The sequence below is a fragment of the Strix uralensis genome, chromosome 9 (genome assembly GCF_047716275.1).
Source record: "Strix uralensis isolate ZFMK-TIS-50842 chromosome 9, bStrUra1, whole genome shotgun sequence".
In the NCBI taxonomy this organism is placed as follows: Eukaryota; Metazoa; Chordata; class Aves; order Strigiformes; family Strigidae; genus Strix; species Strix uralensis.
Window position 1 is genome coordinate 10,459,343 of NC_133980.1, and position 25,306 is coordinate 10,484,648.

The 25,306-nt window shown below is 37.0% G+C and overlaps 1 protein-coding gene across 2 annotated transcripts; it reads right to left on the bottom strand.

The window, feature by feature from the left end:
• Positions 1-2,478: 2,478 nt before the first annotated feature.
• MCCC1 (methylcrotonyl-CoA carboxylase subunit 1) lies at positions 2,479-24,468 on the bottom strand. Of its 2 annotated transcripts, XM_074878588.1 has the most exons (19): positions 24,401-24,468; positions 23,124-23,170; positions 21,966-22,105; positions 21,443-21,538; positions 21,155-21,276; positions 20,011-20,158; positions 19,222-19,343; positions 18,001-18,112; positions 17,599-17,680; positions 16,659-16,786; positions 14,997-15,180; positions 14,407-14,516; positions 12,930-13,146; positions 11,751-11,837; positions 11,139-11,188; positions 8,754-8,891; positions 7,300-7,407; positions 6,218-6,289; positions 2,479-4,088 (listed from the first exon to the last, which is right to left on the bottom strand). In XM_074878588.1, exons 1-19 carry the CDS (start codon positions 24,457-24,459, stop codon positions 3,969-3,971), a joined length of 2,142 nt encoding a protein of 713 aa, XP_074734689.1. In that variant the 5' UTR covers positions 24,460-24,468; the 3' UTR covers positions 2,479-3,968. The 2 variants fall into 2 exon arrangements, 1 of the variants encoding a protein (XP_074734689.1); XR_012630125.1 differs by lacking the exons at positions 2,479-4,088; positions 6,218-6,289 and adding an exon at positions 9,607-9,734 and having other exon boundaries at positions 7,389-7,407.
• Positions 24,469-25,306: the final 838 nt, after the last annotated feature.

The window sequence follows — 25,306 nt, forward strand, 5'->3', positions numbered from 1 at the left end:
TAAAATCCAGCTACCATTGTAATTTCAAACACCCAGTAGGACTCTAGACATGCATTTTACTTGCTTATTAGTGCTATAATAAAATATGGGATATTCAACCAGAACATGCATGTTTAACATAGATTCACTGTATAATCAACAGGTTTTAAGCTAACATCACATGTCTCAAAATATATTGCATTGCTTTTAGAACCCAGGCTCTCTTCTTTCAAGAAATACAATCAGTCCACATAAAAATAAATGCCAAGGTTTCAATTATGAATTTCTGCAATATTGATTTTGTAATATGGCATTTAGTAGTGTATATTACTTTCCAAATGGAATTCTTATGCAGAAGGCTGTGCTCCAGTATCATAAAGATACTAAGTGATATTTACCTATGAAGCATTCATGTGTAAAAGTCTATCATTTTGTACATAACTGTACAAGCAGTTAAAGTATCTGGTGAGAACATACTTTGTGTAAAAGCTGTAAGTTCAGACCTTTATCCATTGCTGTTGACTGTTCAGTAAACACATTCTACACAGCATGTTGAGCTTTTTACAAACAGAACAGATAGAACACAGTCAAAATAATTCCTGATTAGACTGAACAGAATAATCAACAAATAAATATACCTGTACACTGGTTGATACGCCCTTTAAATAGGTACCAGTTGCTTTAATAATTAGTGTGCTCAGATCAACCTTTTTTTTCCTCACCACTGACTTTTAAAGGTCCTGCCAAAACACTTGAGTGTTCATTTTTTTTAATCACCATGAAGACAGAAGTTAGGATTTTCTGGTAACTAGGTAGTATAACCATTACAAGCAAGGATTCAATACACATTGGAAACTTTATTTTTACAATTCACTGGTATAGATATTTACTGTATAAAAGGTAAAAAAATAAAAAGTAGTAATAGTCTACATCTGAAATTAGTTTTTCCAGCAAGCATGGAAAATAATTATTTATAAATCACTGTATCCATGAAGTTTGCACTGTTTCGATTACCATCAACCTCTTTAAATAGGAGGAAACACAGGCAAGTATCTAAGTGACTTGCCTGAAGTCACAGTCAGTCAGTGGCTGAAATAAACACAGTCCTGCTCTCCTGCTTTCCCCTCCCTGTGTCCTAATCACTGATTCAGCATGAATTCAGGCTCTGCTCCACACCACAGATGGTTGGGTATAAGCTACAGTAACCGACACCAGCTGAAGAGTGCAAAAGAGACAGAGATCCCTGCAGGTGGGTAACTAAGGTTTATGAAGGGCTGTCATTTTGGAATGGTAACATTCACACCTCCAAGGAGGATGTTACACACCTGACATAACAAGCTGGCCCATAAGCTCACTGGGAGTGTTAGTCTCTGATCCTGTCTCACAGAAGCCATAGTCTGAAACACTGACCCCCTTGTTCTTTCCCGTGGACTATCAACTGTGGCTGAATTGCATCTCCTATGACCCGGTGCCCTCTCTTCTGGCAGAAGAGTACCTCATTACAATTAGAATCAGTTCAGATTCATTGTTTCTATAATATCTGACTCTTGTATCAGAGCTACAGCACTATTTGAAAAGGTATATTGATAACAAATAACTGGGAGAGATTATCCTTTTAGCTCAGATACTAAAAAGTACTGCATTTTAAACAATTACCAATTTTTTTCTTTCTTACTAAGTGTTCTACAGACAACAGTTTAGTTACAGCTATGTTACTATCATATGGCTCTTATCAATTCACACTTGTAACAGGGATTTGTAATAAACAGAAAATTTGTGAATATTTTGTAAATTAAAATTCTGGGTTACAGGAACAACCTACCTTTAATAATTCTTCGCACATCTCTAAGTTCAATTAAATCACATTGCAGCAAAACATTTCAAGTGTCCAAATTCTGACACTGACTTCTGCAAGAGATTTTACTCTGAAATAAACAAAAACTTCATTATTTGAAAAATCAATCTCAGTGGAAACCCACAGAGAAAAAACCTAACAGCTGATTTTCAGAAGTGACGGGAAATTAAAACTGGTAAAATTGTTTGTCTCCCTTCATTCCGAAGAGAGGACATTTTGTCAGCTTCCAAGGAACATGTTCTTGTTTCACTGACTGGATAAAGCAAGCAGCACAGACTTCGTGGACACAGAACCTCATGCTGTGAGTTTTAATGTTTTGCTAGAGATGCAGTGTAGCAAAGTAGGTCTAGAAACACAGCAATGTCACATAGAAAGAAAAAAATAAATGCTAAGCTGCAGTGTCTCTTTGTGACTGAGTTCATGTTTCTATATGTAGATTCAATTTTTAGATAAAAGTAAGTCACTAAACTTACCTGCAGTGAAAACCATTGTAACTGTCTGGATTACTGCCTCCTAAGTGTGATCTGCAGATTGTGGACTGTCAAATATCAGATGAAGATACATAAACAGCTGCTTAAAACCCTCTAATGCATAAACATAAGCAACCAAGGAAAGAACAGAACACAGAAAAATGAAAACAAACATTCAAAGTTAAACTTAATTTTATTTGACAGTAAATAAAAATCACTGTGGCATTATTATACAAGATGATCACTGGAGTGTGATTTTTGGTTAGGTGGCCATTGGATTACAAGGAAAATTGAAAAGTATTACTCTACACTTTTAATGTACAGACCATCCAGAGCCATTCCTTTTTTACAATTTTTGTCTGCATTGCAGGCAGGGCTGTGCAGTTACAGAATCAGATCAGAGAATTCCCCACAATGTATATTGATTCAGAAACAAGATTTCAGCTAAGTATAAGAATCCATTGGCACAGATGTAACTGCAGTATCTGTGTTTGTTCCTTTCCACAGTATAAACCATACTATTGTCTTAAATTAGTATATCAAAAGTTCATATGACAAGCAGAACTTCACCTTAACTAAAAGGTGAAAAGATTTTGCAAGCTTGCAACAATTAAAATGTATTCTTTCTCTTTTCCTGTTTCTCTGACGTGCTTTTTAAACAAGTTAAAATAAATTTATAGCAAATGATCAGTATGCTGCTTCTGAGAAATATTTTCTTTGCATATCAAAAAAAAATAGCATTTTTCCCTTCTGCAACACTGCAGATACAAAAAAAAAAATTTCTAACTATTATTCTTAGAAATATTTCATGTTGTTATAAAGACTTCGGTATATTTCATTCCAGCCAATAATATACTAGAACATGAACAATATGGGAAAAGTAATGAGAATTTTGATGTCTGTATTTTATCACACTTTCTAAGTATTAAATAAGTGTATCATCTTTCAGTGCTACTGCTTCATGTTTAAAGATCAAATGATATTTTTGGAAAGTAGTTATGTTCCAACTTTGATTAGTGTAGCAAATGCTAATATGTATTTGAAAAATGCTTTGTATCAAATATTTCAAGGTATATTAAAATAATTTTTGAAATGTGAATTTTTACTGGTCATTGAGGTAAACGGGAAAAAAATGTGCACCAAAAAATGACTGAGAGGGATCTCGGGCTAACAAACAACCCTGAATTCCCCATTCAGGCAAAACTGTAAGCCACTAACGGGAACTGTGCTAGAGAAATTAATTCATGAAACAATTGGCACCTTTCAGATTTCCTTCAAATCAGTGCTCTTACATCTCAGGGAAATAAGGCAGCTGTAAATGAAAAAGCAGGCAGAACCACCCTAACTGTAACTTACAGTCCTTACTAACTTCTCCCATCCTTTAAGAGTTCCACATGTTCTTCCAGTCTAATAATGCCTTTTCACAAGCAAACATAACCACTGAACAACAATCACGTAGGTCCACGAGTTATATATACAGTGACAGTATAGTGATATCCAAATTTCAGTGAAGTCAGCATAATTTACAGTCAAACTATGCAGGAAGTGCAGAGGAAACCTATTTCCCAATCTATTATACAAAAGATTTGCTGAAAATATGAAGAAACCTTCTCCTGAGAGAAAATCAGCAAAGTAGAAAAATTAAAATGCACCTTCCTTGAATTTTATTTTGACTCAGCCTCTTCATCCATGAATTCAACTAGCGGAGCATGTCTGTTGGCCTGGGCACCTTCTTGGAAATTAACCTTTTTTATCACTCCTGCCTTTGGAGCCCTTATGGTATGCTGCATAGAAACAGACCAATAGTGAACAAGCAGAGTACTACTTTTTTCTCCTCTCTCTCTCTCCAGCAAACGCTAATATTACTCTTTGGTGCAATTAGAACAGAACACACTTAATTACCTCCTCTGACACATGTATATTTATTTTAAACCTTTTTAAAAAATGTTACACTAGTCCTTTTTCAAGTTTTATTTTCTCATCAATATTTATTTTGATAGGTATACAGGGGACAAAAATGCTTTACAATGTTATATTTTGAAGTATGTTATTTTACTTCACTATTACTTTTTGTTATTATAATAAATACCAAGCAGAAATAATACAGTTTTAGTCCAAAATGTTAATCATATAGCAGATTTGTTCCCTTAAGAGGAATCTGCAGATTTACTAAAGATACTTTTGTTTGCTGGCCAGGAGGGGTCTTTATTGAACAGATATTTGACAAAATCCAGATGAAATACAAATACAGGTACTACTGACAGTAAAGAAATAGCATGTTTACATACCAGTCCCCCAATTGGTCTACTTGTTATTGTATTAGGTTAGTTTTCCATTGAAGTTTTGTGTCTTGGTAGTTTTCTACATAGGGTTAGTCTAATATCAAAACACTCAATATCAGATACTAAATCCCCACAACTAAGCAAGGATTTATTTAAATAATAATTTGCTTTTTAAATTTTACATTTTATATTTCAATACCACTGGAAAAAAAAAAGAGAACAACTCAGATAATGTCAGTCTGAGATGTCAGCTAGAGTCACAAATATTTAGCATCAAATTGCAAATAATTTTGGGTGTAATTATTTTTTAGTGCACAGTTGTTGTAGTTCATGTAATTTTAGTGTAATTTACAAAGGAGCATGATAAGGGAAAGGCAAATTTTCTCAAATGTTAATTCTGCTACCGCAAACTGAAGTTTAAAATAAACTAGTAGCCAAACCAAACCAATTCAGGCTACAAAAACTATAGTTCAAGTAATCTGAACCATGGTCAAGCAATGTGACAAGATTTAATGACCAAAATGCTAGTCCACTGAATGCCACCTGGACAATTACAAAGAATCTTTAGTGCACTCTTGGTAAAACTTTATGTAAATAATAATAAAAAGATCATAATCAAAAAAAGGTCCTGGGCATATTTACAAAGCCACCATTAGCTAAATTTCTGCATGAAGTAACTGCAGACATTGTATATTCTTTTATCACAAACACTGAGCAAGAGATAGACAGTTTTCTCCTAGAAAAATGAAAGGAGGGGAGGGGAGAGAAGGACTGAGAAAGCTAACCAAATGAATGTTAAAACATCTGCAGAATACCATGGATTACATAATCGTTTGTTAATAAAATAACAGCAAATACTAAAACTCTAAAATCTAGTCAGACACAACACTTGTTTTACAGCATATGAAGTGATACTGACATCTGCAACCTACACTCTGCACCATACTTCAATAATGCAACCAATAATTACTAAATTCTGACTAGATTTTTATTTTCCCAGTTGTTCTGGTTTTGGCTGAGATAGAGTTAATTTTCTTCCTAGTAGCTGGTACAGTGCTGTGTTTTGGATTTAGTGTGAGATTAATGTTAATAACACACTGATGTTTTAGCTGTTGCTAAGTAGCGCTTATCCCAAGTTAAGGATTTTTCATTTTCCCATGCCCTGCCAGTGAGCAGGTGCACAAGGAGCTGGGAGGGAGCATGGCCAGGACAGCTGACCCGAACTAGCCAAAGGGATATTCCATACCATAGAATGTCATGCCCAGTGTATAAACTGGGGGGGGGGGGGGGGGGGGGGTTGGCTGGAGGGGATCACTGCTCCAGCATCGCTCAGCAGGTGGTAACTGCATTGTACATCACTTGTCTTTTCCTGGGTTTTCTTTCTCTCTCTCTTTTTTATTACATTCCTTTTCATGACAATTATTATATTTTTTTCTTATTGTTATTATTACATTTCAGTTTAGTTATTAAACTGTTCTTATTGCAACCCACGAGTTTTACTTGTTCCTTTCAATTCTCCTCCCCATCCCACTGGGAAGGGGGAGGAGTAAGGGAGCAGCTGTGTGGTGCTTAATTGCTGGCTGGGGTTAAACCATGACATCAGTAATTAAAACCTTTTATATGTCACTTACCTCCATTTTCATAGCTATCATAACCATTAGAGGGTCTCCAATCTGAACCTCATCCCCTGCTTTCACAAATACCTATGATTCAAGAAAAAATCATGTATGTCTGTACCATTAAAAATCATCAGCTGGATCTTGGCTAGCACAATCCACTGAGTGGTTGTGGTTTTGCAAAATAGCCTCATATCATCTTTATTACTGTTTAATTGGGTATCTGAGTTCTCTTGATAATACTCAAGGGAAGTCTGAGGCTATAGGAAGAGGTTCAGTAACAGGATGACCGGGAAGCCATTTATGTATCAAAGAAGAAACACTAGAAGGGACAATGTATATTCTACCCTTTCTGGGCTTAAGAGCTGCTATTCTGAGATAGAATGCCAAACCTCTTCCTGGAGCCAGTCCCAAAAGCTGTTTTTAAAACAAAATCCTGAAAGAAGATTGCAGGAGCCACCCAGTTTTTCTACAGTAACTCTGATTTAGGGTGTTCAGTCAGTACGTAAGAGATCCACATTCAATGTACTCCACCTTCTGAGAGGGTTCATGCCTTTTTATTGCTAGCAGAATTCTCTAACTACTAAACTCTCCTGGAAATCTCTTTTCTGTTGAAACTTTATCACTGTACAAAGAAATACCCAAAACTTGTTGAGCTAAAGAAAAAAACCAAAACCAGTAAAACCAGAAACAGAAGCAGTGAAACACACAGCTTAACAAAAAAAGCATTTCTTAATATTTGGGTTTTTCCATCTAGCATCCCACTCTTTTGGTTAGATGAAATGGATCAAACAGCCTTCAGGAAACTTCGACTTAGAAAGTAATTAACATGAAGAAAAAATTATTTAAGCAGTAAGATGAGTTAAATAGTCGGATCTTCTAGAGCTCTATAAAAAGAAGACTAGAAGCCTGACAAATTCTTGGGTGGCTGCTGAAAACTCAGTAAACAGGCCTTTTTCCAATTGGGAGATGTCACACAGCACTGACATTTCTGGCCCTGATTCTTTCCTGCCAGCACAGAAGCAAGCACCATTTCTGGAAGAGTGAACTTGGACATATATTGGAGAACTTATTTCCTGCCATATTATTATAATTACCTTTTCAACTGTGCCTGTCATGGGCGCTACAGCACCGCTTTGCATTCCCACAGAACTTACTGCAGATAAGTACTTGGGTACAGGAAGGCCAATCTGAGCACTACCTTCCTACAGAAAGAAAATCAACAACATGAGTTCACAACATAAAATGATAACCACTAGTACACGTGCTGACAAACAAGTAAAGAACAGATCCAGCTTTAGGCAAACCAGTCAGCTGTTTAGGGTGGCAGACTACCAGGGTCAGGGCAGCAAAAGGGCTGTTGGCATGCTTACTACTTTGCCAATGTCCAAGTCCTTAAAAGCCACGCCTGCTGCAGCTAAGGATGAGTAAGGAAGGAACTACCCCTGTAAAAAAGAGGCTCCACGGGGACCTTTGTACCAAACCCGCACCTTCCCCGTTCACGCAGCAACAGCACAAAATGTTTTAGAAAATGCATAAAAGCTGTTTGCACAACGGGTAGGCAGGTTGCTGCAACAAGACAGACAGACATTGTCAATATGAGTGGTTTGTAATTTACAATAAAATGGATTCAGTGCTAAGTTTAGTGAAAAATTCTCACTGTTATTCAAAATCCCCTAATTCCTCTCAGACTTGCTACCCAGAGTTTCCCAAAGACTTGTTCTCCCCCACATCCCACCCATACCCTGAAACTCCTGTGATTTATTCTAGATCCCCCACCCCAGACTCCACTCTGATACCACAGAAATACTGAGCTTGGCCATTCCAGCAGAAGTTATTTTCTCCTCATCATTGGAGCAGCGAAGTTTTCACTGCATTCTGCTGAAAGTCGTAAGGGACTCAGAGCTAGAGGTTAATTATGGAAACTAGTACATAATAACGTACTTTAGATCACATTTTTATTGAGTTACTTTAAGGCCCTGTAATCTTTTTAACTGCAAATAAAAAAAATTACCAGCCTAACAATGCAAATTAGGGTACCTCTTCTTTCAAATGCCATTATTGATGCAATGCAGATCATGCCATGGTAACTCATAATTCCGATTTTTTAATATTAGCTGAAGTTACCCTTCCTCAGACTAATACATATTTCTTTCTTATAATTTAATTTTAAAAATGTAACTGAAATAAAAATACCAGTTACAAGCATTTTCAAATAATTCTCAGTTTGAAGTAATTGCTACTGTTCTATGACAAACTTAGATATTTGACCATTTCATATTTTGTGTTCCCCCTCCCAAACCATCATTTGCAACTCTGATTCACCTAACTGTATTTTATCTTTCTGAAAATAATGAATCTTCTCACTCATTGGCCATAAGCAACTAACTTCTAATTATAGCTATAAATCCAACAGGTATCAAAACATTATGGGCCAATGTAAGAACTTGAAATTATGATTCTCTTTCACATTCTCTTGCAATTTATATTGTTCATTTACATGGATAAAACTGACATTTTATACTTGTGATAATAAAGAAAGGAACTTTACCGGAAAGAAGAGATAAATGGTGTTGTCCAAAATGACCAATTTGGACTTACATACTGTTCCATTTACTGAAGACCTCAAGTAAACTGAATCACCTTCATTGAAGATCTCTCCAGAAATATGGAATGTTTTATCTTGAATCTGAAAGTTAAATGCTTTTATAAGGACAAAGGTTAACCCTTCATGAACAATAAACCAAAAGGTAGTATTTGTAGTATACACTCATAACCTGTGATTCTTCATAGATAATTCTGGAATTTAATAAAAATAATAAAAAAAAAATTAAGTCTTATGTATCCTTTATTTTTCAGTTAACACACTGTATTCTGTGTCCAGTGCAATCAGTTCAGAAGACTAGCTAATATGCTCTGCCAGGACAATTTTAATCATAAACTATGCAATAGCACTCAGCCAAATATGAAGGTATACTATTTTTCAGGAAAAAATCAGAACATTCAGTTTAGTGATGCTACTAGAATCCAGTATTTTTAATTTGTCCTAGCATCTTGACTTTCTTCAAACTGAAAAATCCGTACTATTCAGTTGACACCGTAAGATTCCACAATGCTTTCCAAAAGACAGGTAACTTCCTCAGTCTTGGAAGCTTTTAATACAAAATCTACAATATATTCAGTTAATATAACAGTGTCAATTAGACAACAAAACTGCAAAAGAAAAACCAAACAGAAAGGTTATTTATTTGCAGGTAACCCTTTCCTCTACATCAATGGAAAGTGCACCTCTGACACCAACTTCAGAATACAAAGACAGTAAGTTTATGAACATAAGGGCACCACATTTAACTGATATTTTAGTTCTAAATCTAACATCACTGAGCAAAGAATCAGAGACTCACTGGTTTTTCAGGATGTTATGAGTAGTGACAAAATTCAGTCTTCATTTATATAGTCGCATACTATTTCTCCACTGAATGAAGACCTTATAACATGCATTGAAAGGATAATGTTGATCTGAAACTGATCCCTGAGAAAAAAAATCGTTTGCTTGATCAGTATCCTGAGCAGGAGCACAAATCAGGGCAGCACTGTGAGTGCTTGCCAGTTCCACGGCCCAGCAGTCTGCTCTAGCTGATTGGCCTCAGGACAGGTTCTGTAGCACTCCAGAGGCACTGTCCTCCTCATCTTCAGCTCCCAATTCTGTTTCTCCATCTCTTTATCTCCAGCTTCTCTCCATTTTCATCTCAAACTCCATTCTTCCTTCTTCCCTGGGAAGAAGCCTTATTCCCTTCCTTCTTCCCCCAGTTGCACTTCCCCTCCCCTAAAGGCCCCACTCTATGTTCCTTCCAGCTTCTTTTTATTTTTTGCTGACATTACTTATATGAGATAAGCCTAAAGTGTAAAAGCTCTCCTGCATTACATATGTAATCAATACACTCAAAATAACCTGGGTATTAGTTGAGGGATGTGGGTTATCTCAATATTTGTATCAGGAGAAATAAGGGTTTGAGTTACCCAACATGTGGTTATACACATGAATGCATAATAATTTTCTCAGTATTCTTCTAGTATGCTCATCTCCATACAGTCTAAACAGTTCATAAGTACTGACTTATTCTCATAAATCTCCTTTTATGAATATTGAAAACAAGAAGCTGAACTACAGAGACTGCATTCTTGAGCATGCAATCATTCTGGGTGCCAGATTTGAAAGAAAACCCATTCGACCCCAGGTGATGAAAGAAGGAGATTCAACACTGAGCAAAACACAACCCCCATAAGCCACACAACTGGGCACTATCACACATGTGCACACAAAAATATCTATGTTTAAAGAATCTTGAGTTGTATCTTACAGGTCCTCTATAACATAGAGAAAAAGCCAATTCTATGGGCCATCATTCAATTATTTAACCAGAAGATGTACTACTCTCATCATTCCTCATCTCATTTGGTAATCACTTTCCAATTTCCATCTTCAAAATAAAAAGTGTTATCTTACAGATAATGCTCTAGAAAGCTTTTATTTATCCCACAAGAGATCCGTCTCATGCACAGAATAAAGCAGGGGTCCTGTGGAAAAACAGTCTTTTTAAATGCAGATTTAAATCTAACTTCCAATGTTTTAGAAAGACAAATTTAAGGAAGAGGAAAATAAAGAGTAAGATCTTTAAACACTGGAAAAATAAATGCTTTTCTTAGCTTTATTTTCAGAAGCATTTTAGTAGCTCTTCCATGCCAATCCAGCATCTAGCAAAGATAACTTCAGGCCAAAATAATATTCTACAACAACAGCTGCAAGCAAACCAAAAATAGAATCCTGTATCAGTAATTACCAAGCAACTTTAGTAACAGTTAATACCAAGTGAAGTCTACAAGAAAGTGATTCTTCTTCTATCTAGTGAAATATCTGAAAAAAATGGATTTGTACCTGCATGCTGTATGACCCGTCTTGATTGTAACTTACAGCTACATCCACAACTGTTCAATAAAACAAAATATGTATATGTGAGTAGATTTAATTACCGGATCTAGAGAATAATGGCATATAAAAAATATTTAGTCTATATTTCTTGATAAAAAAAGAGACTAAGAACAACTATCTTCAGATTAGCTTAGTACACACTGCAGATTTCATACTGAATTATAGACAATTTTTTTTTCCAAAGATGAACACCTGAAGTTATGCTCTGAAATCTGTATTAAGTGATCTGGACAGAAAAAGAGTTTTTGATGGGAAAAAGTGCTGAGCACTTTCATATCAAAGTAAATTACAAAAAAGTCAATGTCAGTTAGCTCCTTTAAAAATTTCAACCTTTTTTCATTTAAATTGTGAACATTAGTAGCATCATTTGAATTTGGTTTATATCTCCTCAAGATCTAACAGTGTGGATTAAACATACAATTCAGTGAATTCCCAGCTTAAATTGCATAAAACTCATACTGTTTCTATTTGCTGTTTCTCAGCCTGAATTTTCAAGCACCAGTTGAAATAATTTTATCCATCAAGTATCTCCCTCCACACACTTTTTTATTAACTTACTGTTTTCCCCATCCAGTAGAGACAGTTTTCTAGTATAACATATATTTATTCTTCTACCAGTGCTGGATGCAAATGGTGAGAATTTATCTAAAACACAAAACATACTGATACATTACTTTCATTCTACTTTGGCAAAACACAATACTTAGAACTTACACCATAAAATCACTGTCCTACTATTATAACCATCATATATTTATACTGCACATAAAAGACTGGGGAACTACTGTAATAGGTAGTGACAATCCCTCACTTAGGCTTCAACACTGAATAAATTGATGTTGTGTAACCTACAGAAAACATGACACTAACAACAGCACTTCCCAAGAAGGATATTGACTGTTCTCCATGAACACATTCTTGAACAGGACAAGAAAGCATGGGAATTCAACTGCAACATAGCAGATTCAGATTAACCGTTAGGTGAAGGTTCCAACTCTAAGAGTAGTCAAACATGGCAGCAAATTGCCTGGGACGATTGAGGAGTTTTCTGTTACTTGGTGGTTTTGAGAACAGATCAGATACACAGCTATGAGATATTGCTTGACTAGTTCTTGAAGCAAGGGAATAGTGTATGGGAATCTTTCCAATCCTGCTCTCCAATGTTTCCAGGATATTTAAAGTGCAGGAGGAAAGAAAATTAACGAGGTGTTGACAGCATGTATTAGATTTATATGAAATTTTTGTTAACAGCCGTCACATGCCACATTGATATAGCCATTAACAGTGTCAGAACTCAAGAATGTTCAGATCCTGGAGTCCTGTTCATTCCATTAAACCCTACTGCCTCTCCCAACCCTAGCAGAGTCAATTTTATCTCTGAAGACCTTGGGCCAACTGTAGGAATAATAGTGACAGATACTCACTGTTTATTCTTGTAAAGAGCAAAGAGTACACGGTGACACTGATTATAAACCCCAAGGTCTTTCAGATAGTGCCTATCTGAAATGCTGTGGGAAGCAGTCTCATTACAGTGGTGATATATTCAATATCTGTCCCTTAACAAAAGTTATAGTCTGCTCTGTGTGTAAATATCTGACAGATGCCAGAATGCAGAACCTTGAGCAGGCACAAAGTAAGGCAAAAAGGAAGGACGCAAATTAAATAATTGCACATGAGCTTACAGCACTGTCTCATCCAGTCACAAGTAAAATAAAACAAAAGAAGAATGATCCTTACCATCTGACTGATCTCTAAAAGCATCTGTTAGCATTTTCTCTTTCAGTATGAGTCCTAGAGCTGCCTGACACATAACTTCATGTGGGGTTGCCTTTTTGGTTGGAAATAGTTCATCATGGTGTTGAGGAATGAAATTAGTGTGCACATTTCCAGCCTCAAACTGTGGGTGTCCTGACAGGCTCAGTAAGAAATCAATATTAGTGCTTAATCCTACAATCTGTAAAGAAAAAGAAGCATATTGCCAAATTGAAATGAAGTTATGAATAAATATCCAGCTGTATGCTCAACTTATGCATAGATGATAGATGAATTTTTCTTCAGACGGCACCATCAAAACACAAAGTTTATCAATAAAATGTAATTAATTCAACTGGTCTGTTTTATTACCAATGAAATAATTGCTTTTAAAAAGAAAAAAAAAAAAAACAAAACAACCAAGAGTAGCTTTCTCAAAAGCATTCTGTTCTCAAAATGCTACCTTTGTCCACTGTGAAGTCAAAGCAAGTTTCCCAGCAATAGTAATGGGAGGTAATTTAGGGAAAAAAAACCCCACTGTTTTGGAAAATCATGCTCTGAGTATTTAAAAGAACATTCCTATTATGAAAAATGCCTCTTACTAAAAATTAGTTACAACAGTTTCAGATATTACATATTTGATCTTTTAATAGTAACAAATGGGAACAGTGACTTTTACAAATTTACTAGATACTATCAATTTCCTGTACTGCAAAATACCTAAGCAAACAACATGAAAATAGAAATAATTATTCTAGAGCAATCAGTGAATCTGGTAACTATATTGTGCTGTCAACATTCATTGACAGAACTACTAAGAATATTCTGAAAAAAAAACAGGGGAATTCTTTTGTCTCTTTCACTGGCAGTAATCTTCACTTTTAGCTAAAACAATAGCGGGCCAAACATTTTCAGCACCTCAATCATGTTTATGTTGTTGATTTAAAAGCGTAAATTAATTCTGCACAAATAATGTTCAGTCTCACTTCAAATTAAACCTTCTGAATTCTGCTTTTGAAAATAGATATAATACCTGTAGTTTTTATAGAGGAAAAAAGGACCAATTCTTAAAAAGAACTGACAGCATAAAAAATTCTCCATATTTCTTTACTACATGTATAGAGTCTAAAAATTTCTTTATAAATTAGAAATTACAAGCAAACATCCAACTGAAAATGTTTAGCCTTACTCTTCTACAAAGTCCCAGCTGCATCATCCAACTGAAGATACTGGAAACTTAAAAATCTAGGTGTAAAACTGGACTTCTATGAAAACGGTTTGCAAATTAGAGAAAAAATACAGCCTCTGCAAGCAAATAATGAATCTGAAATGGTAGTGGCAACAGGCTCCCTCTTACAAATCATTTTTGTTTTACTGTAGTATTTTATCCAGATTTTGTTAGCTCAAGATGTTCACAAAGTTAGCTCAAGATCTGAAATCATACTGGGTTCCTTCTACTTACATTATAGTGATGCAAACTGTATCGCAACTTTCTCAGTGCTGCTTGACGATCCTCAGCCCAAACAACTAGCTTTGCAATCATTGGATCATAATGAACAGAAACCTCATCACCTAAAATATATTTAAAAAATGCTGTAACACTAAACCAAGTATTTCTGAAATTGGTAATGCATACTACTGCACACCATACAGCATTAAACTCTGACAACTGATGGCCACATTTCTCTACGTCCTTAAAGAACATTAATGACATGACCTGGCATTTCAATTCCAAGGACAACTTCAGTACAGACTTTTGTAGAGGTAACATTACTCAAATTGAGCTTTCTCTGTTGCAATCAGAATGCAGGATTGATAAACTGTGATGAAAATATAGTCAGCATGATCCAATGGATAATAATTTGGTAAATAAAATATTCTGCAGTTGACCAAAAGTACACGGACAATCACAAGAAAGAATAATTCTGTAGAGATTTGTCTTTATAACAACATCCCGTCAGACAAACTTATTTAAGCCAAAGAGGGAAATGCTTACAAAGAAAAGATTTTGATGTTAAATATTTCTGATTACACCACTGTCTTCAGTTTTACCTTGTCTGACTCCAGTTTCTATCCTGGTGAAATTATCAGGTGGTGGCGTGGATAAGTGCAACAATGGCCCAGCCCCTGGCATAAAGTTATTATTAGGGTCTTCAGCATATATTCTAGCTTCAAATGCATGGCCCCGGAGCAGAATCTCTTCCTGCATTAGGGGAATCTTCTCTCCTGCTGCAACCTGAAAACAATATTTATTTTCTTTAATGCAGGATCAATATTCTGGAGTGCCAATGTATTAAATATTAAATATCTTTCTTCTAAACATGAACAATGAGAAAGCACATTAAAAAAAGCACAAGGAGAAAAAAGTGGTAGGTCATAAAAGGCTAATTCTGAAGTTACTCCCTTTTCTCTGGAAGTCACTGGCATATGATGTTGATTCTTCTGTATACTGTGGGACCTGTACATTGAAGGGAATGCTTCTCTAAGGGGATTTCTAACAATTTAAGAACCTTTAATGGGGAAGGAAATATTGTTTTATTACTCAAAGGAATTCACATCACAAATACAGGAATACCAACAAACACCAGCAACACACCAGTTTGAGACTGAAAAAACAGGGCTTTTAAGGACAAAATAGTAACAAGAAGCCTGCTGCAGTTAAGCACAGGGAAGACCCTTTACCAGGAAACTACACAATTTCCATCTACATGGGAAAATTCCTATTAAAAAATGGTGTCAGGGGTTTTCCATTGTCCACCTTCTGCCTCCAAACTGTGGATTTCAACAGAGACAACAGAATATTACTTAGTATTCAAAGAACGAGTAGTACTATAAAGATGCACAAAATAATCTCTCCAAGAACTGACAGACGTTTTTTATCTATTGACTCATTAAGCCACATGCCAAGACCACTGAACCTTTCCACCTTATCTCTTTCTTCCAATATTGTTTGATCCCTACTCTAACTCAGCACTCAATGCTCAATTTCCATTCCTAGATCAGGAAGCCAAAAATTCTTCCTTTTTGCATCAGCATTTTCCATTTTAGTTTTCTTTTTTGTTACACTAAACACGCCCCCACCCTATCTACTTAAGCTCAATGTGTGCTGCTGTCATCACTTTTAGATTTATCTAACCAGAACTGTTTTTCATTTCCAGTTCCCTAAGGTCCAAAACTTCCTGTTATCATTCAAACACGTGAGTAATCTCTCTGCAAATTGGGTGTGTGAGGAAATAGCCTGTTTCCAGTCCACGCAACTATACATTTATTTTAGAATGTGACTATACTGGTATAACACCAGACACATGTTTTTGTGAAGAGTTTTCCTCCTACAGCCTGATCCAAGAATGATTTTTGGGACAGAGATATATTTGAACTAGAGTTTTGAAAAATTTTCAGCATTGCAAGTGAAAGATCAGGACCCTACTCCTCCCACTTTCCACATTCCCTATAACCTCTCTAAAAATACTTTAAGAAATGTTTTTTCTCTACACAACTGGAAGAAGACTTTGCTGGAATTCATAGTATCTACACAATGCTCTACAATCAAATACAGTAATACAAGATGTTCCTTCGGAGCAAAGGAAACTCTACCCTATTAGCTGAATAGGAGATGAGGATCTGAAAACCTATCTGGTGTCTCATAGGCAATATCAAAGAGCACTAATTCACCAGACAAGAGGAACTCTACATGTAAAATCAATTAACACTTACCCTAAGCTGCCATTCCACCAAGTCTGTTCCAGTGATCATCTCTGTAACTGGGTGCTCTACTTGCAGTCTGGTATTCATCTCCATGAAGTAAAAATTATGTTGGGAATCCATAATAAATTCCACTGTTCCTGAAATATTCAATTAAAGGGCACTTCACCAAAACAAGACTTTTTCAGAATGAACACCCAAGACACTTAATTCATTTATGCCAGGACAACACGATTATTTCTAAATCACATACCGTGAATTTCATTTAATTCTATACAAATTATCTTACAGGGTCACACAATTGAGGTCTGAAAACAGAGGGCTGTTGCTTTGCATATTACATATCCTGTGCTGTTTAGTAGCCATTCTCCTCTACAGTAAGAGCTGCATTTCATTAGAGCTGTAAAAAGTGCATCAAGACTTATTACTATGTATATGTATAGGGAGTGTAATTATTTTCTTAAAATAAGTTCCCAAAGATAGCAGTGAGAGAAGAAAGTTGCAAATCATTTTAGTAGGTTATTTTTCATCTGTAAAATACTGTGGACTTTACAGACAGTCAGTTGTGTTTTTCTTTTAAAGGCTTTACTGTTTGAATATAAAGTATTATTCCTTGTATGCTGAAAGAGAAATTGTTTCTCCCTTGCTCTACTCAAACTTACTAACATTCATAATGCTCACTTTCCAACACCAAACTAGTTGATTGAATTATCTGCTCTGAAATTTTTTCCTTCTATTCTCTAGTTGTCACTGGTCTTGAACTCAGACCAGGTATGCTAATTTAAATATGTAATTACATCAGAATTAGCTATGTGATTACTTGCTTAAACCTCAAAGAAGTTGGAGGATGTGCGTCATACTCTAAAACAATCAGATGCCATTTGCCTTGAGGCTTAAAGTCTTACTGAGTTAAAAGCATACCTCTGGAGCAGCCATACCTCCACAGACTTACCTGCTCCCACATAATTCACTGCTTTAGCTGCTTTGACAGCAGCTTCTCCAAGTCTCTTTCGAACTTCAGGATTAATTCCTGGCTATAAATAATAATAATCCAAAAGATTATAAATTATTGTGAATTTTGGTGATATTAAACCTACTATGCATTTTGTGGTATTTAGCAACTGTAGTGAAATCCTTATCAATGTTATACTTGAAATCTACATAACGTTTCCCCGAGAATCATTTTCCTAGAGAAAGACATTTTTTCAATTAGAACTTTTTCTGCAGCAAAATTAAAACACGTACTGAGAATTACAAATAAATTACTACCCACTAAATAAATTCGATGGGGGTTAGCAATTACTTTATAAATATGTCAGTTCATAAAAAATACTGTAATAATTTTCTTGCTCACCCCTGGTGCCTCTTCAATGATCTTCTGATGTCTCCTTTGCACACTGCAGTCTCTTTCAAACAAATACACTGCATTGCCATGCTGGTCACCAAATACTTGGACTTCAACATGCCTGTTCCATAATAATAAACGTTTCAACATATTTCAATAAAGCTCCAATCCTGTGATTGACTTCATCCAGACAGACTTTGAACTTGTACACAGTGCTGTACACTTCAGTGGGATTTCTTGTCTGCCCTCAAATAGCCAAAAATATAGAAATGAGGCTGCTATTATGCAGAAATTCAAATGGTAAATGCCAGCTACTGCAGTGAAACCTCAGAGGTCGTAGGACAAACAAGATACGTATCTAAAGGCTGCTATCTCTTTATTAGTTATTTTATTATAATAAAAGTAAAACCCCCTCGTTATTTGATAATGATGATTTCCCTCATACTTTACTGTGTAGCAATTCACAAGAGGCAGCAGCCCTGGCTCAGGAGTAACATTGTTTATTTCAACATGCCATATCAGAGGACAACTATTAGGTGGCAGAACTTTGTTCTATGTATAAAACTAATAAAAATCTGTCACCTTTCTGATAATCCTCTGATGCTGGCAAAAGAAATTCCGTAGGAATTTAATGAGATTTTTCTCATGCCCATGTGACAGCATAAGCAGACCCTCAGTTTCTTTAGAATAAATGCTTTCTTTATAGTGATGCTTCAAGAAAAACAGATGTAAAATACAAGAGTATCAAACAGATCTCTGAGAAGTTCTTTATAAAAAATAAATTAGCTCAGTTTCACACGTCAGGCATGAGCTAAAGACTACCACTTCTGTTTTAAATATCAAAATAGAGAAAGATTAAATAACTAGTTTAGGACACCTGAGGGCAGCAGAAACACCATGACATCTTCAATCAGGTCTATGGCTTAAGTATTATAAAGTGACTTTTTTTTCTAGATGTAAATTGAGTTTAGAAAGCTCACTTAAGGAGGAATATCAATGTCATTAAGTGCCACTGCCATGTCTCCCAAACAGCAGTATTTTAATTCTGATCATTCAAAACAAAGTCACTACAAGAAATTCAATACATTATAGACAGTTTTGACTAAATTGACACCTGTCATAGTGCAAATAAAACATGAGACCAATTTTCATCCTACTACTAAAACAGTTCTGTTTATTTAACAGTAGAACAAACATTGCAGTGTTTACATTAAAGCATCTATTTCTCACCTTGGATTATCTACAAATTTCTCAATCAGCATTGCATCATCATTGAAAGACTTCTTTGCTTCTCTCCTAGCTGATTCTAGCTGGTCCAAAAACTCCTTTTCTGAGCGAGCAATTCTCATCCCCTGAAATACAGAAAAAAAGCATATCTAAATGTCTAAAAATATGGTATACAATAAAAATCCTTTTTGCACACAGACAGCAAGAAATGAGCTTACCAATAACACTTTTCCCTTCTTTCTTAAATTTTAGCAAAATTGTGTTATCAACCTCTATTAAGATAATCCTACTAAGTCCCACTGAAAGTGCCATAAGAAGTGTAAAAAATAGATATTATCATTCCATTGATATGGATGAGTACAAAATCCAATCTTATCTTAATGTATCATAGAAATTTTCCAAGGTTGGCAGAGAAAAACTGATTTCATTAGAAAACAAATACAGCTATTTTGGAAATAATTAGAATTCTCTATCATGTCATTTTTATAGAAATTTATTTCAGAGTAAAATCAGATTTAGACATGGAATTCACTATACACCAAATGGTATTTCTAATCACTTCTAATGCAACCCTTGAAACTGTTAGCAAAAAAAGTCACAGAAGCTATCACAAAGTAACAATTTATGGTCCTCTAATTTCACACAAACAAATCCACAGGTCAATTAATAATAAATTTTAACAAAAAGTAGTTTTCCAGTTTCTTTGTTTTCAGATTTCTTTCAGAATATTCAGTTACAGATACCAAGATATGACAACTTTACACCATGTCATGAACAGATTAGTTCCTTTACCTTTCCTCCACCTCCACGAACAGCTTTAATCATTACTGGGTATCCTATTCTCTTGGCATGTTCCTTTAGACACTCATCTGACTGATCTTCTCCATGATAACCTTCAACAACAGGAACGCCAGCAGCAGACATTATAGCTTTGGAAGTGCTTTGACAGAATAGTTTTATGTTTAGAATGATAATAATATTTTTTTCTTACTTTAAGCTCCAAAACTGTACATGTTCCCAATGTCAATTCTCCTCACAAAAGTAGTTCCACTGACCTCAACAGGACTACTTACATAAGTGGGTTACATATGATTGGATTGTAATTAATCAAATGCTTCAAACAGGGATGTTTTTTCTTCAATCCCTCCACATAAAAGCAGTAGTTAGTTTCAGGCTTACTGTTCTTTCCTATCTTTTGACCCACATTATAGAGGCCAAAACCTAACATTTTCAAATTACAACACTGTATCCTGCCAAAACTATATTTGAAGTTGTACAAAGGCAAAAGTCTTTTCATGACACAAGCTGGATTCACACCACACATAAAACACTCATGCATAACAACTATAACTTCAAATATGCATGCAAAACTAGTTAAATTACAGACGCAATTTACTCTCACATTAGGAAGTGATAAAAAATTAATTCTCCGAAATTACACAGTTCATGTGTTAGTAATAACTTTATTTGCATATTCTTGATTTATACTTCATACCCTGGAAACATTTCTTTGATCTAAGTAACTAAGATTAAGATCCTCCATGATAAACAGAACTTATCATCCCAATTTACATGAACCACAACAACCCCTGATGATACGGTGTTTCTTTTCCACGGTTCTTTTGACCAATATACAAGACACCCAGTCTGACTGTTGAACCCTTAACTATGTAACACTGTAATGCCCCAATTCTGGAAAACTAGAATCAGTTAGGTATTTAATTACCAAAATCCCAACTGAACAATCTTGATTGTTTCTGTATCTATAGGAATCCCACATCTATAAAACTAGAGCTTATTCCTTTGAAGAAAGCCATAAAAATAAAAGGCAATGAAAACTGACAGAACAATTATGGAGCAACTGGTCATTTGTTAACAAAATTAGCTTTGCCAAACTGTAAACTGCATAACCAAGTAACAAATCAGAAATAGATACCTCTTAATACCCATATCTCTGATAGCAGATGAAGGCGGACCTATGAAGATGATTCCCTCTTGCTTGCACAACTCTGCAAACTCTGTGTTTTCTGAGAGGAAACCATAACCTGGATGAATAGCCTAAAATAGAATAATGTTACCAGCCTATTTTCATATCAGTTTAGCTTAGAAAACCCTGAAACTTCAGTAGAGTGCTAAGGAAACAGAAGATGGAAACACCATGGGTAAAAATAAAGAACTAAAGAGCATGGAAGAAACAGAAGAGTTAAGGTCATGATCTCCTTACCTGTGCTGCTGAGACCTTGGCCACCTGCATTATTTTCTCCATGGCCAAGTAACTCTGCTGTGAGGGTGCTGGACCAATGCAATATGCTTCATCTGCCTGTTACAGAAAAAATACGTATCACACAGGTGGTTTATCATAACAAAAAGCAAATTTAACTGGATTTCTGAGCTAATTATCAGAGTCCTAGCATGCAACAGTTTAAATCACTGCCTCTCTTCATGGAGACACTCAACTGGGTGAAACAAATTCTGACTTTGTTCCCCAAATCAGAGTCCATTCTCTAAACCCCCAGTGGCTACTCTGGAGTTACAGCGCCAAACTTTAAGGCACTTGCTGTAAAGTTGTCAGGTGCTGAGACAGAGACTTAACAAACTTTTCACCAATTCAAGGAAAACTTGGAAGTAACTCTGGAGAGGTGAAAACCAGCTGCATTAGCACACATAACTACTTTCACACTGAACTTATTAATGAGAAATACCGTTGTGAATGAACGTTAATCACAAAATTAATAAATATACTTCACCATTGCTACATGCATGGAATTTCTGTCTGCTTCACTATAAACTGCTACAGACTTCACACCCATTTTCTTTGCTGTTCGCATCACTCTGCATGCAATTTCTCCTCGGTTTGCGATAAGAATCTTCCCTATGTTGTGACCTCCTGTTAAAAGGGATGAAGCCATTTTTAAAATAAATATATCCTTAAAAGCATTCCTGGAAATAAAGCAATTTTAAAATTCAGATTTCTTTTTCATCATTTATAGTGTCTATGCATTTCTTCCAATAATGAAAAAACATACTTCATCCAAAAGTATTTCCATGATAGCCTTGGAATTTTTTCCTTAGAGTCCTTATGCAGAAGTATGTTTAATTTAAATCTTTTTTATTTTTAGAATCCAAGAAACATATTCTAACCCTAAAACAACACTTAAACATGAAAGTTGATGCTTATATTTTTACTGTGTACTTTCTGGACCAACTAGGAAACAATTAACACTTGTCATCCCCCCCCCCCCCCCAAAAAGTGATTCATATTTCTTTGAAGAGCACTATTCCTCACTGATACACAGTCACAAAGAACTAACAAGGTATGAATTTTTTTGTTGTTTTTCTTTTTTTTTAAAACAGTGACATACAAGCTTCTATTAAGCCTCATGAGAGCAGTTAAAACACGATAGAAATAAGGCCAGCACAGCCAGAGACCTCACAGGCAGAACTAAATAGCTGAAAACTAATAAAATGAAAATATATCTCTGAATTCTAAAACATATCTTTTTAGACAGTGTGACAACATGGTCAGTTTAAATCATCTTGCTAAATATTATTTACTTTCCTTCATATATTGTTTAAATACCATTACGCCTAAAAACCAGTTCTCAGACTTTGCAACATTTGTATCAGAAAAGGACTCTGGGGAAAACATCACAAAGATAAATAGTTTTCATTAAGTTGAGTATACCTAATTACGATAGATAAAATTATTCAAAATGTTGTTTACACATTAAAGATGATTTGTTAGATAAGCTACAGACTACTGTTTCCAGAAACTATACAAATATTGAATAATTATTTAAAAAACCCTACAGTTTTTCAGCAACTAATGGTCTAAAACTAATTGTAAAACCATCCACATTACACAAGCAATTAAACCCAGTAGCTAAAGAAGCTAAATTTCATACCTATCGTTGAAGCCCATTTCACAAATCTTTGTACTTGGTTCCATTGCCTGTACAATTATAAACATAGAAGCGTTACAAAGGTATATGGAAAAATGGTAACTGAGCTACTTTTATTTTCAGGTGAGAGAAGGACAGCACTAACCAGCTCTGAAGATTTTGATACAACTATTTATACAGAAGACATTCAAGTACAACAAGGAAGGTTGTACAAACTTCACCAGATCTCTCCTTAAGTGTGTTCGACTCAACAGAAATTATCCACATTTTTTTAGCACCATTCAAATTGAAAGAGTGAATATTTTAAAAAAAACCAAAACAAACTACTCTTTTAATGGACAGAACAGCCAGTGTCTGGCATTTATTACAGAGAAGCCAACTTGAAGTATTCGGGAAAGAAGACATGAATCACCACAAAACAGAAAAGCTTGTTTGTATAGGGAAAAGGTGCAAAGAAAATAATGGAAAGATAGCAAGAAAGAAGAGCTATGAAGAATTTCAGAAATGAAAAGTTAAACTTCAAACAACTAATATTTTTAAAAGCAGGTAGCAGAGCCTAAGTGGCTGGAAGAATTAAACTCTCGAAACTGTTTCAATTAACATATAACTCAACTTTGGAATCTTGGATCAAGTCCAGCAATTCTTAAACAGCCTCAGACAAAAAACCACGAGACACCCTTGACACAACCCCACCAAAAGCTCAGTTTCAACAACGAGAGGGGAAATAAGTGCATTTCCTAAACTTCTAATAAAGAGCTGTCACGGTCACCAATTCCTTCTGCACAGGATGGCAGCCAGCGGAGGGGTGGCTACAGCGGGCAGCCAGCGATGGTTATCAGACTCCGAGCACCCAGGGCACTTTCACGGAAACTGTACCGGCTGCTAAAACTATGCTTGACACTCTGCGTGGGGTTTTTTTGCTCCTTCTTTCCACAGAGGAGCCCAGAGTACCTGTACCCCCACCCCCCACACACACACACTCGTCGCCCGCGGCACCGAGCAGCGGCCCAGCTCCCTCGCTGCCTCGAGGTGCAGGCACCTTCTCCCTCCCTCCTCGGCTTTGCGAAGCCTCCCCCCGCGCCAGGCCCGACAGCCGCCGCCGCCGGCTCCCTCCCGGGCGCGGTCCCTGCCGCGGCCCCTGTCAGCCCCCGGTTAACGGCCGCCACGGCGCGTCCCGCCCCAGCGGGGAGAGGGGAAGGAGGCGAGGGGGGCGCCGGCCACCCCCCGGGCAAAGCGAGGGGGCGCAGAAGCAGCGCCCGCCCCCCCCGCCCCGCACTCACTGCCGCCGCAGCGCCCAGAGGCAGCAGCGGCCCCGCTCGACCGCCAGCACCAGCGCCATGTTGGCGAGCGCGGGGGCCGGCGGGACGGCGGGTGTGCGCGCCAGGGCGGCCTGCAGTGGCTGCCGCCGCAGGGGCGGGCTGAGGCGGCCGCGGCGAGGAGGGGCCGCCGGGCGGGGAGCGGGGGGAGAAAGCGCTCGGGGGGCGGGAGGTGGCGGTTGTGTGCTCGCTCCCGAGGGATCTGCGAGAGGGGGTGAAAGGGCTGTGGAGTGGGGGCAGAGGCAGGAGGAGGCGGCAGGCGTCGGATGACACGGAGAAACTGGGCAATAAAACGGCAGATCAAATAAAATTCATATAAACGTGAAGTGACTACATTTATGGAAGCATGGCCTCGGAGCTGACCATCTTCCTTCGGGAATGACATCTGGGATTGAAATAGAGCAGCAACACAGAACGTGAGGGCGGTGGGGAAGAGCACAGGGATCCCCAGATACTGCAACATCCCTGTGCCCGGGCCTGACTTCCAACTCAGAAAATACTGTGTAAATGGAAGAGGTTCAGATTGTTGTGGGACCAGCACATCCCACACTCTCGTGAACAGAAAGTGGGCACCACCCGTACAGTTCCCTTCGGCATCGCAGGTTTGCTGGTTGCCCTGGTGCCCGGCCCTGCTAAACCCCGGCTCCAGCTGGGTGCCCGTGTTCCTGAGGGGACAGGGCCCTGGGGAGCTGGGCCTTGGGTCAGGCCTCACCTGCCCGGTCTTATTTTTCCATGTCAAGCTGGATTGTTATGAGCAAGAAAAGCAGCAAAACAAGGAGGGTGAATCCCCAAGGTCACCTTGTTTGCTTCAGTCACACTGATTTACTGAACCTAGGTTAACAACAATGTTCAGGTAAACTGTGATACTGA

What these genes read in the sequence shown, in the direction of transcription:
- MCCC1 (XM_074878588.1), bottom strand. Translation starts at nt 24,459, where the DNA reads ATGGCGCTGGTGCTGGCGGTCGAGCGGGGCCGCTGCTGCCTCTGGGCG. An exon ending in GAAATGGGCTTCAACGATAG is followed by an intron (nt 22,106 to 23,123) that starts GTATGAAATTTA and finishes CCCTTTTAACAG; the next exon opens with GAGGTCACAACATAGGGAAG. An exon ending in AGAAACTGGAGTCAGACAAG is followed by an intron (nt 14,517 to 14,996) that starts GTAAAACTGAAG and finishes AATATATTTTAG; the next exon opens with GTGATGAGGTTTCTGTTCAT.